The sequence below is a fragment of the Syngnathus scovelli genome, chromosome 5 (genome assembly GCF_024217435.2).
Source record: "Syngnathus scovelli strain Florida chromosome 5, RoL_Ssco_1.2, whole genome shotgun sequence".
Classification (NCBI taxonomy): Eukaryota; Metazoa; Chordata; class Actinopteri; order Syngnathiformes; family Syngnathidae; genus Syngnathus; species Syngnathus scovelli.
Window position 1 is genome coordinate 12,318,112 of NC_090851.1, and position 12,969 is coordinate 12,331,080.

Genomic DNA, 12,969 nt, shown 5'->3' on the forward strand with positions numbered 1-12,969 from the left:
TTGAGAATCAGTGGTATGTGCTTTGAATTCAAGATGTACAATGTTTTTTTTTTTATATTAACACGTCGCTTGTTTGAGAGGTTATGGAGGATGGTAAGATATTGTTCAATTTGTGTATTATTCATTTATGCTCAGTCAATTTAACTCACAGATAATGTGAGACAAAAAAGAGTCAATGCCCAACAAGTTAACAAGCTTCGTTTTGAGGTGAGAAGATACTGACACAAACACATCACACTATCTATTTCAAATAGTCATATAATACAAAAAAAAAAAAGATCTAAAGAGGATAAAACACAATACATGTTTTGAAATGAATGCCTATTTGGCAAAAACAGTGAGGAAGTAAGTAGTTGGGTACAGCACCAAAGCGACCACAGACAGGCCTTCAGGAGGGTTTCATGTTGTGTCAACTGGAAACAGGAAATGATGAAATGATGCAAAGAGAACCAGCGGGTCTTCATCTCACTCATTATTCACGAGTACGTCAGAGCTAAAGGTAAGTAAGATACGAAATAGCTTTTTATCAAATTAACTGTGCACAGTTTTCAATATTTATTTTGTTTTATGCACCCCTAAAAAAGAGATACAAATGTCAACAACAACCTGATCATTAAAATGGGCACTGAGCAACAAGAAGTGGAGTCTACAACACATCCACCTCAAACAGAACAAGGATCAGCAGCGAAGAAGAGGAACCCCCCTGCAGATCATCTCGAGGGACAAGCAGCTGAGTCCACTGACCCTCTCAAAACATACAAATGGAAAACGGCCTCAAAGGAATTTCTTCATGAGGTGAGTGAAGACGGAGCATCCTCTGCGGCATCTACAACTGAAAGGACTCAAAAGGGCAACAAATGGAACAAGATGCAATTGCGGCGCAAGGCCCTGAGTGAGGAAGACAAAGCAACTAAGATGAATTCTACAGGAAAGAATCCCTTCCAAAGAGCCCTTTCTTTGCCTCCTATGTCATTTTTTACCATGCTGACCCAATCCTCTAGCTCTGACAGTGCACCACACGGAGAGCCCCCAAAACCCTCTGTTACAGAAGCCACTTTGGAGCCTGAGCAAGGGGGAGGAGGGGCCCGATTTAAAAAGTGCTGGAGGTCTGTGTCTCAGAAGCTCAAAAGGCCCAGACTGCAAAGTCGGAACAGCGCCCCTATATTGTTACAAGGTGAGCTGTTTGATTGTACGTCGTCATCCGTACTTTCAAAAATGATGATGTGACGTTTGGTTCAAGTGAATCTTATGTAAAATAGATACAGAGACTGATACTGTTACTGTCAATTATGTAAAACATCAGAAAATTCAGCATAGCCACGTTCACATGTACAATTTGATAACTGGAAATGTACACACAACACACTCTCACACACACACAAACACTGCAGAAAAAATCAACAGTTAAGTCTAATATGAAAGATAAAATTTGGGGCTTTAGTTGATTCTTGATACAAGAAAGTACCGTATTTTCCGCACTCTAAGGCGCACCGGATTATAATGCGCACCTTCAATGAATGGCCCATTTTAAAACTTTGTCCATATATAAGGCGCACCGGATTATAAGGCGCACCTTCAATGAATGACCCATTTCAAAACTTTGTCCATATATAAGGCGCACCGGATTATAAGGCGCACCTTCAATGAATGGCCCATTTTAAAACTTTGTCCATATATAAGATATATACATTTGGCTCGCGGGCCGGACTTTGGACACGCCTGCTGTAGTGGCTCAATACTGGTCCATATATAAGGCGCACCTGATTATAAGGCGCACTGTCGGCTTTTGAGAAAATTGGAGGTTTTTAGGTGCGCCTTATCGTGCGGAAAATACGGTAGACAAAACTTTGAGGTTTGCCATGAATGTAAAGAAGAGGTGAAATGTTTGCACAGAAGAACATTTTCATGTTTTATTTCTGTCATATTAAGAAAACAGATTGAGCCAAATTCATATTGATTGTCAAAATGATTTCGTTTGGCTATAAAGTACAATGCATTTTATTTATATTGCGCTTTCACGATGGTTTTCGTCGTAACCAAGTGCTTTACAAACACAAAATAACAATACGAGAGAAGATATCACATTTCAATGCATTTGCTGTGCTTCAAACCTCACGCATAATTCGGAGGAAATGGACATTGAGGAAAACTCACAGGAAGTGAGTCGCTCAGTGTGTAGATAACATCACTTTCCACTTTTCAAATGGGAGTGGCTAAGTGTGATGGCGAGATGGGTTCAAAACCCAAACACAAAACAAACAGAGGCCAGCATATGCATGTAATCATAATCTAGTTCTTGCTGTGTGGAAAAGCTCTAATTGTTATGTCTGTGCGTGTGTGTGTGTGTGTGGGGGGGGGGGGGGGGGGGGGACATGTTTTATAATCTGAGTAAAGGAAGAATTTATAATTGCATCAAGGCATTTTGGTTCACCGTGTGCTTGCTTGTCTTGACTGTTTAGGTGAAGGTGAGCATGAAGCTGTGTCCACAGAGCTCCAGAAAAACCAGTGGGCGGAACCCCGCGAAGTTACCTTGTGGAACATTAGCAACTGTGTTCTTCAAGATGGACAGATTCTCATCTGCACCGAGGAAGAAGTACTATAACATTAACACAGCCACACAATCTTGTTTTCAGTTGCAAAATATCATTCAGGGTTTTGCTTCTGTCCCCAGCCGACAATGTGGACCCGGACCCGTGTTAACAGCTGCCTGTCCAACCTCAGTATGCAGAATCTTGTGGATATTGACGCAGGTCAAGAAATAATGCTTCTATTTCACATTGGGGGACAATGTCATACTCAATTTCCTCAAAAACTGAAGCGCTACCATGTTGATATCAGCTCAAGGAGACGTTTTATTCCCGCAGACAGCCACAGAGGAAATAGCCAAATGTTTATACGAGTATGAACGTCAAATTGCTTCCTCCCCCCCCCCCCCCCCCCCCCCCCCCCCCCCCCCCCTGTAAGATAGTATCAGCAGTTATTCTTGTGGGCCAGGGAAAGCAGAGAGCATACAGTAGTCCACTTTTTATTCAAGTTCAGAGAGTACATAGAGTTAGCATTGCTTTTTGCTGGTTGTTGTGAGGTGACTGGTTGTGTCAACATTGGACTCCCACAGAGAGGAGGGATTTTTACATGGGGACAGATTGATGACCATTTGTACTAAATGATGGGATTCAGACGATGGATTGTATGTGGTGGGGCATTGGGTAAGTGGTAAGATCGAGAGTGTGGTGTGAGCAGCAATTTGAAGATTTTTCAGCTACTTGTACATTACTTGACTTTTTACCTTTACTCCCTACATATAAAAACAGATACCAGTGTTGGTACTTTTTGTGCCTTGCATGGTCGAATTAGGTGTGTTGGTTTTTTTTGGGGATGGATGGATGGATGGATGGATGGATGGATGGATGGATGGATGGATGGATGGATGGATGGATGGATGGATGGATGGATGGATGGATGGATGGATGGATGGATGGATGGATGGATGGATGGAAAAACAGATAACACCACCAAATCAAAAAGATGTGAATAGAGTTATAGTAAACTGCAGTTGAGATTTTGAATATTTGATTTATTGATTGGAGATTAGATTAGATTGGGCAGAAAATACATATGGGAGAATTATTAATATATATTTTTTAGAATATTTAGTTTTTGTCGGTTCACAATATTGAGAAAGCTACCTATACAATATTCAGTTTCAATGGACTTACAGCCTAAGCCAGTGCTAGCTTTTGAGGTTTTGTTTTCTTCTCTTTGCAATAATATGTTCTGTGCAGGCCAACAAGTCAAAAAACATTGCTCTGATTCATGTTTCATTTGTGGAACATATATCAAACAGGCAAAACCGTATTTTATCCATCTCGGCGGACGTCCATTTTGTCATTTGCTGATGACTAAAAATAACATAACAGTTGCCAGGTCTCAGGTTACATCCAATCACGACTGAGCTTCAGAAAACTGGTGAGTTGTGATTAGTTGTAACCTGGCAACTGTGATGTCCTTTTCAGTCGACAAGTGACAAAATGGCCGACACCTGAGACAGATAAAACCAGCAGAATTGTAGTCCTTGAGTCATATTCCACAAATGCAACATCAATCAGAATGCCAAGCTCAGACTTGTGGGGGCATTTGAACATATAAAAAAAATTCCCCCTTCAAGTATATTTTAGTGTGTACGTTTTTACTTTAAACAAAAATGATTATGAATCAATCAATATGAATCGCTCTCTACTTTGTGCCATTTTTTTGAACAAGTACCTGTACTTTTTCCGCCTCTGCTGAAAACCACATCTTGTACTGTCACATGTTTGAAATGCCAAACTTACTCTAGTGAAAATGAACACATGAGTCATGGTGGAAATTTACAGAGGGAGTGATCATGAAAATTTGAAAGAACTTTCAAACAAGCACTTACTTTAAAAACAGTAACTCAATAACTAAATTAAGTCATTGGTGTGTTATATTCTATATGTGTTCATTTTAGAATGTAGTCCTGACCCCGTGAGCTCTCGACCAAAGAAAGAAGATGGTGGTGTGCGGGTGAGTGCAAGACACATCACGCATAATGATCGATTGGCAACATATTTCAAATGCATTTTAAATGTTATGTTTCGCCCTGAAGGCACTGATTAAGCGACGTTTTGAGAACAAGGCTAAGAGAAACAGCAACACTCAACTGAACCACGTGGGACTAAACAAAGGAAGCAGGTAAATAGTAGCTTAAATCCATTAAATACTGATAAATAGTGTTTATGTAATTGTGGCTCTCCTGGAAATTAAACTGTGCCATACAGTAAATCTGTGCCGCTCTATCTTATGAATGTGTTCCTGCATGTTGTTTTACATTTTTTTATATAAAATTTGATGGACTCCATTGTGACAAATTGTATTGTAATTATTTAAAGGCACTATGGATCCAAGGAGTCTGTATCAATTCCTGTGAGCCCTGTAGGAAGTCTGGATCTGAGTGCAGATGCCAGTACTGTGGTCAGGCCAGTCCACAGCTCCATTTTAGGGGAGAAGTACTGTTTTGAGGTACAGTCCTCTCCAACCCATGCATTCTTCACTTTGACTGTAAAATATTTGTTGGACGGGTCTCTCTTTTGTTTAAAACGCAACAACAAGTAGTTTTACCTTAAACCAACAACTTCATATAGTTCAGGCCACATTGTCTTGAGGTAGGCAAACTGTGTGTACTGTCAGATCTGTCACGTGAAAAAACATAAAAGTGTTATCACATCTGTATTGAGTTTACTGACTAATCTTCAAATGAGCTTCAAATTTGAAAGAAATCACAATACTGTTACTTTCCATCTATACTTGCACTTACAGGTCATAAACTCGGAGAACACACACTGCTTTGGCTGCTCCTCAGCTGCAGAGCGTGATCGTTGGATTGAAGACCTGAGAAGGGCTGCCCAGCCCAATAAGGTGATCAATTTGATCTAAAAGAATACAATTTAATATCCTGATCATCGGAGAAAATGCAATTTAAAAAGTGTTTACTATTAAACTGTTCACAGGATAACATTGAGCGGACAGAGAACTCCCTAAATCTGTGGGTGAAAGAAGCAAAGGATTTGCCTCCCAAACGGCGCTATTACTGTGAAGTACATTTGGATGGGACTCTCTTTGCCCGTACCACCTCTCGCCCTATAGGAAAAGTGCCCAGTCGTTCCAACCTGGCCGCAGAAATCTCTACTGGTTCTTCAGGAAGTCTGGGTGGTAGTGGAGGTGTTGCAGGGGGATGTCAGTTATTCTGGGGAGAGTTCTTTGAACTTGACAATCTTCCCTGCATCTCACAAATCACCTTGCACCTCTTCCGCGAGGAAGATCCCAAGAAAAAGCGCCATTCTCGAGATGAATTTAGCCTGCATCCACTGGGGAGTGTCAATATACACTTAGCTGATATCCGAGGGAGGACCTATCAGGAAAAGTGGTACCCTATCATTCCTTACAAGCTGTCGAGTACGGGGTCCGCCAAAGAGCATCTGGGGTCACAGGCTTCTCTTCGCATCAAGGCCCGTTTCCAGAATCTACACGTTCTTCCTATGGAGAAATACAAGGAGTTTGCTGAGTATGTGACTGTGAATTATGTCGACATGTGCAAAAGCTTGGAGCCACTTCTGAATGTGAAAGAAAAGGAGGAGCTGGCCGGGGCGCTTGTGCATGTGCTGCAGAGTATCGGCAAAGCAAAGGTAAAAGAGTAGAACGCATGTAAACACTCAAACATCTAAGGTCAATCACAAACAATTGGGAGACTCTGGTTGGCCAACCTGATTTTTTACTTTTAGATTTTCTGTTAATGAAAACTGAAGAAATCTGTTCCAGCATGATAAAATATTTTTAGAAGGGCATCAAAAAAGCAAAGAATACAAACAATTAATTATTTTTGCATTTTGCTGAGGTCAAGCGTAATACAGCTTGCTCCAGTTTTTTGCATGATCATGGTCTAATCACAAAAGATTTGTACTCATTAAGAGGCTTGATCCACCCAAGATATTGTTGAGATTCTAACTTTGGGTTCCTTTATGTAACTTGACTTTTTCAAGTCAATTAGTGCAACCTAATTCGGAGAGGACTCCCAAAAAAGGGCTTTACATTGTTAAAATACACAATCATATACACATTATTAAACAGAAATCCAAGGGAATAAAAAGAATCAAAACAATAAAGACCTACTTGAATGCCTACATAAGAAATATGAATTTTTTTTTGAAAAACGTATACAGTGGAGACTGTTCTTAGCTTAATGCTGCAATTAATCCACAACTTTCCATTTTCATCATATTTTACTGAAATGAGTTTTAAGCAATTGCTGCGATCTTCCTTTCAGTGGTGTGAAGAATTTGAGACAAAGCAATAATTTCGGGACTCTGAATTTAGTAGTTAGAAAATTTATAGAATGGAAAAAACTCAGCTGAGGGCTGAGTCCACAGTCCACTTTGAAGCAATTAGCTCTCTATCGCTTAGCATAACAACCCGCTCTCTCACTCATACAACTTTTAACTGCAGTGGAGCAAGAATCAAACGTTATTTTCTATAGACAGATTATTTTAAAATTTGCACTCAGACATTAATCCTGACCACTTCAAAGCTCCTTCACTGATTTTGATGAGTTCAGTCTACTGTCTTTATTTAAATGGGCTGCTCCCTATAAATTGTGAGCCAGGCTCTTTCCGGTAAACTGGTGGAAAATTTAAAATGCACCTAAATGACGCCAGCCTACCGGGCATCTGCCCTGTATGCCAGATGTTCCACTCCAGCTCTATATGAGGGTTTAAGTAAGTTTGGTGGTCATCCGCATACAATTGGTACAAACTACCTTCAAATTTGCTGATGATATCATGAAGAGGGAACATGGAGAACATCAATTCTCAAACACGAGCTAATTTAATTCACATAATAAACTAAAATACTATACAATATGTTTCAGGAGTTTCTCGTTGATTTGGGAACCGCTGAGATTGAACGTTTTGGAGAGAAGGAGGCTCTTATCTTCAGAGAGAACACAATTGCCACGAAAGCCATTGATGAATATATGAAGCTGGTTGGACAAAAATACCTCATTGACACACTAGGTAAATATGTTAGATTAAACTGGTTTCCCGTAATTGCAAATACTTTCATAGTGCTCTCTTTCTCATTGGTTTCAGGGGACTTCATCATACGTCTCTATGTAATGGGGGACAACTGTGAAGTTGACCCCCGCAAATGTCATGCCTCTGAACTATCAAACAACCAGAGGAATTTGAGGGAAGTGTGTGACGAAGTGGTGCGGAAAATTATTGACCTCCATGGGTAAGATAATGAAGTTCACAGGGAAAAAAACAAACTTTGGATCTTGATAATAATTTTCAACTTTAAAACTTTTTTTTCTAATGCCTTTAGACACTTTCCTGAGGAGCTGAACAAGATTTTCTCAAGTTGGACAGTATTGTGTGAAGACCAAGGAAGACCAGAGATTGGTCAACGTCTCATCTCTGCTTCCCTCTTCCTTCGCTTCTTGTGTCCTGCTGTCCTGAGTCCATCTCTTTTTGGTTTGACACAACCATACCCAGAACCAAAAACCCTACGTGCACTCACCCTAACTGCTAAAGTCATCCAGAACTTGGCAAACTTCACTCTGTGAGCATCTTTATTTGCCAATCTAATTATACATCATTTTTTTAAACATTTAGAAATATATTTAGGAATGACTTTTTTTTTTTTTTTTTAACAAACATCTCAATTGTCTTACTGCAGGTTTGGAGACAAGGAGGAGTACATGCTTTTTATGAATGAATTCTTAGAGCAGCATTGGGACAGAATGAGGGGCTTTCTCCAAACAGTATCCAATTCATATGCTGAAATCCCAATGAGTTCTTTTGATGGCTATGTGGATCTACCTCTGCGACTGGCCGTGCTACATGGTCTGTTGGTTGATATCATCTGTCTGAGGGATCAGGTACAAAGGAATCATTTCCCTTTTAGAGCAGAATATCATAAGTATCGAACAAATCCACTAAATTCAGGTTACCTGCGTCACCTTACGCCTGGTCTAAAGTCCACTCTACTTTCTGTCACCAAATATCCAGGTGATCTTGCTCATGCAACAAAAAATGTATGTCTCCAAAATTCCCAAGTAAGATAAACTACACTTGACCCATCTAGAAAATAAAGATCCGCCTGTTTTTACACCGTCTTTCAAAATAGTGCTCACAGTTTACTAAACATAAGGTAAAGGAATGTAAATAATAAATACATCTAGAAATACTATGGTACATGAATGCAAGCGTGAAAAGATGAGGTCCAGCCAAATGCACAGTAGTGTGTTGATTCGATAATATGAAGGCCTGTAGATACAAAGTATTTTAGTGTTATTACCCTGCCTGGTAACAAAGTGCACGTTGGCTGGGTGGGGTGGCCTCACATAATGACTGGTGTGTTATAAATGCCCTTTAACAGTCGAGCCATAATCATAACCGGGTTGGGTTGGGAGTTATGTATGTATATAACAATTCGAAATGACAATAACTCACAGGAACCCTTGAGAAGAATATTTTTGACTTGCATCGTTGGCGTGGGGCCCAAAGTGAGATTTATTTATTTATTTATTTATTTATTTATTTATTTATTTATTTATTTATTTATTTATTTATTTATTTAATTAATTAATTGATTTTTTTTTTTTTTTTTTTTTTTTTTACCGGGGCCCTGAATCCCTTGTGGAAACACTGGGCACAACCAAATTATTGTTTATGAAGAATATTTTACTATCTCCTTTAATTTTTAAATGGTTGTCCCATACCTACAAAGTTAACTTAGTCTTCTTAAGAATTTGCCATTGTAACAGAAGGGTGCTGACTCTGATTGTACAATGGGCAATCCAACAAAGAACCATACCATTATGTTGACAACATCCATCCATCCATCCATTTTCTGAACCGCTTAGTCCCCACGGGGGTCGCGGGCGTGCTGGAGCCTATCCCAGCCGTCATCGGGCAGTAGGCGGGGGACACCCTGAACTGGTTGCCAGCCAATCGCAGGGCACACAGAGACAGACAACCAATCGCACTCACACTCACACCTAGGGACAATTTGGAGTCTTCAATTGGCCTACCAAGCATGTTTTTGGAATGTGGGAGGAAACCGGAGTGCCCGGAGAAAACCCACGCGGGCCCGGGGAGAACATGCAAACTCCACACAGGGAGGGCCGGAGGTGGAATCGAACCCGCACCCTCCTAACTGTGAGGCGGACGTGCTACCCAGTGCGCCACCGAGCCGCTCATGTTGACAACATTTATTCCAAATTACGACTTTTATCAAGAAAATAATTACTGGATTGTAGAAGTAAAAATGAGGATCCCGCTCATTTGGTTTGACTGTAACCTATTGTATTTTAATTGTGATTTTGGTGACAGACAAGTGTTCAAATTGCTAAAAGAAACCTGTGTGTTATCTTTATGCTCCTTTATCCAGTTGCTTTCTTCTCATTGTTGGTCTGTTTGTGATTTTGTAGCATCATCATTTTTCACACAAACTAACAGAGCTTTTATGTGCTTTAGGACACCATTGAGAAATTGCACCCTCTGCCTTTGATTCTGAACCAGATAACAGAGTCACTGGGCCCTGAGATGCACCAGATAACAATTAACCAGTATGTTGACCTCATGATCTGTCTTTGGTTGTTGTCATACTTTAGTAAAAGTGCCTTCTTTGTCACATTCCCCAGGAAACAAGTCAAGCCAATGTATGTTCCTCCAAAGGACTTGAGCAAATTTAGCCCTCATCAATCATCCCTCCAACAGCTTCCTCAGGACGCCAAGAGAGATGGGTATGTGGTCTTCTGTCCAACTTTAGATTTCAATATTGTTATAAAGAGCAACTACATAATACTACAAGAGCTTTACAACATTCTGGTGAAGCTATGCTCATCTTCATTAGCTTGCTATACTATTAAGTATCTTAAGTGTTACCATCAGTTAACTGCCAATACACATTACTTTGCTAGGTAATATATGTGAATTTGACAAACCCCTCTATCACTTCCAAATCTTACATGTATAAAGATCGACACAAGTGTGATTTTTTTTTTTTTGCAGAGATGTGAAAGCTAGGAGAAGGAAGCCAGTCACCAGAACTCAAAGTGCACCTCATAGACGTCCTGAAAAAAGACTAAAGAGGCAGACAAGTTCTGAAGCCCTACCCACAGGGGAGCATGAACAAGATTTGGAAACAAACCAGCCACTCATATCATCACCAAAACCTGTGAGTGTAAAATGAAAAGCCAGACTTATGTCAACTACCATTTCTTTTTCAAATATTACATTATGGCGTATATACGGGCTGAAATGGAATGAAGTTTTCTCGTCATTAGAGCGAAGCAATCAAACCATGCGCACCAGTACCTTGGATTAAAGATGTACAAAACAGGGAGCCCAGAGAGATGCACTCTGAGCAGGAGGAACTCAGCTTACTAGATAAGGTAGGTCATACCTACCCTCAGAAAGGCAATCGAATTCTCAGTAACATCTTTTCACATCATGAACCAGCATGCCCAAGAACTGTCCGAGCTCCGCCTGGGAATAGACCAGGTGACTGAGCGTGAGCTGGAAATGGCAAAGCGACTGGAGGACTTCATTAACCAAAGTCAAGCTCAGAATGCAATACTGCAGGCCGAAATGGATGAGCTTCGGAATCTGCTGGCTGTGCGGGAGGCGCAGCTTGCTGGCGCCACCTTCAGGTAAAAAACGGCATGTTTTATTTAATCAATAACTCATCATTACTCTAGACTCAGCACATTCATGGCCATGTTGGAATTGCATTTACCTGTACTATTAATACTATTAAAAAGAGAATGGCTTTTATTATAAGTAACCAGTTCGTACGTCTTGGCTGTCTGTTTCTTTGATAGGTTGGACGTGATCGAGGAGGAGAGGGAGGATGATGAGCGCAAGCTGAATGCCGCAATTGCAGCTGCTGAGCGAATGAACATACTGGTACGACACAAGGACAAAAACTGATTCGAATCAGGAATTCGGTTTCAGTTTGACAAATCCAGACTGGGGAGGTTTTACATCTTGCGGCAAAATCCTAAACACAGCAAATTCTACATCTCTACCAAATTGAATCAAATTCCAGTCCTGCACAATCATACTGAATGGAATCATTATATTTCAAAACGGTTACATCCTTGAATCATATTATACCTCATGAATGAAGAACCATATCAAATTGTGTTTTTTTGGAGAGATGCATACCCCATATCATGATCTTATTGTAGTAGATCTTTAAAACCAAGAGAGATATTTTTTTTATTGTTTGATTCCATTGAAATCAAAAAGTATTAATGTTTCAGTCTATGCTATGAAAACATCTGTTCATTGGGATCAGCATCAATCTTGCAACAGAAATTCAAGCTATAAACATGAGTGAGCTGCCGATTTTCAAAAAATGATTTAATTTTTTTTTTTTTTCATGTACTCACAGGAGGAGCAGTTTGCCGGCTTGATGAAGGATATTCATCAGCTCAATAAATCAACAAGCTGATGAAAAGGAACAAATTGTCAGTTCAGGATGAGTTACTTCTTAGGGTTTGCCATAGCTGTATACAGTTTCAGTATAGCCCCAAGTATGCTTCTTAGCCATTTCTCAGCGAGCACATAAAAACTAAGCTTATCTTTGCCAGACATTTATTGGTGTGTAGTATGATGAATTGAATCTGTTACAAAAACTGAAACGCTGACAAATGACTGAACAATCAATAGCCCTTCGAGCAGTGATTTTATTTGTGTTAAGCACTTCATATAAAGTTCACACCAAAGTCAGTACAAGATTTCGACAAACACTCAGTCAAAAATATTTGGTTCACTCACACAATCTTACAATAGACACAATAAAACGTTTACCTTGAAATTCTGCCTTTACCAACACAAAAATGCTCAGTAATTTGTGACGGTGAAGAACTCACTCTATAGTGTATATACGGACTTTTTTATATTTGTAATATCTGTATGAGCAGTAAATTTTGACCAGTCACAATGTTATGGCCATTTGAAGAATAGTATTCACAACAATAGATGTGTGAAATGTGGTTCGCGATGAGAATTGCTTTGTAAACCTTTTTAGACAGATGAGATATGAGCCAGTTACTTTATTTCTCATTTGTTCTTGAATTTCTTTGGTTCGTGGCCTTTTATTATAGCTTTTTGAGATCTTTCCGTTGACTTTATTTCGTCAGACAAGTTCTAGTATCTTGATTGAACATGCTCAGTGAACGTGAACATTAACTGTTAGCCTTCCTCAGCCGTGATAGCTCACAGTGAATTCATGATATGTGGGGCAAGTATTTTTTCTACACAGGACCAGTTGGTTTTGAAGAGCTTTTTTCCTTAATAAAAATCAAATCAATCCATATTAACTGTCTTTATGTTTACTTGCGTTATAGTTGTTATATTTACATTTCTTAGATGACCTTGAACA

The 12,969-nt window shown here is 39.7% G+C and overlaps 1 protein-coding gene across 2 annotated transcripts; it reads left to right on the plus strand.

The window, feature by feature from the left end:
* The first annotated feature begins 347 nt into the window (after positions 1–347).
* rasal3 (RAS protein activator like 3) lies at positions 348–12,903 on the plus strand. Of its 2 annotated transcripts, XM_049720107.2 has the most exons (20): positions 405–499; positions 585–1,174; positions 2,460–2,593; positions 2,672–2,750; positions 4,490–4,545; positions 4,628–4,713; positions 4,911–5,040; positions 5,338–5,436; positions 5,529–6,203; positions 7,442–7,586; positions 7,662–7,806; positions 7,897–8,133; positions 8,251–8,452; positions 10,053–10,144; positions 10,220–10,321; positions 10,590–10,755; positions 10,865–10,972; positions 11,040–11,230; positions 11,402–11,486; positions 11,977–12,903. In XM_049720107.2, exons 2-20 carry the CDS (start codon positions 619–621, stop codon positions 12,034–12,036), a joined length of 3,348 nt encoding a protein of 1,115 aa, XP_049576064.1. In that variant the 5' UTR covers positions 405–499; positions 585–618; the 3' UTR covers positions 12,037–12,903. The 2 variants fall into 2 exon arrangements, with proteins under 2 accessions (XP_049576063.1, XP_049576064.1); XM_049720106.2 differs by having other exon boundaries at positions 348–499; positions 7,442–7,806.
* The last annotated feature ends 66 nt before the right edge of the window (positions 12,904–12,969 follow it).

Excerpts from the sequence above, each read along its gene's own strand:
- rasal3 (XM_049720106.2), top strand. The coding sequence starts at position 619 with ATGGGCACTGAGCAACAAGAAGTGGAGTCTACAACACATCCACCTCAA. Across the intron at positions 4,546-4,627 it reads AAGAAGATGGTGGTGTGCGG|GCACTGATTAAGCGACGTTT; the intron begins GTGAGTGCAAGA and ends TTCGCCCTGAAG. Across the intron at positions 11,487-11,976 it reads CTGAGCGAATGAACATACTG|GAGGAGCAGTTTGCCGGCTT; the intron begins GTACGACACAAG and ends ATGTACTCACAG.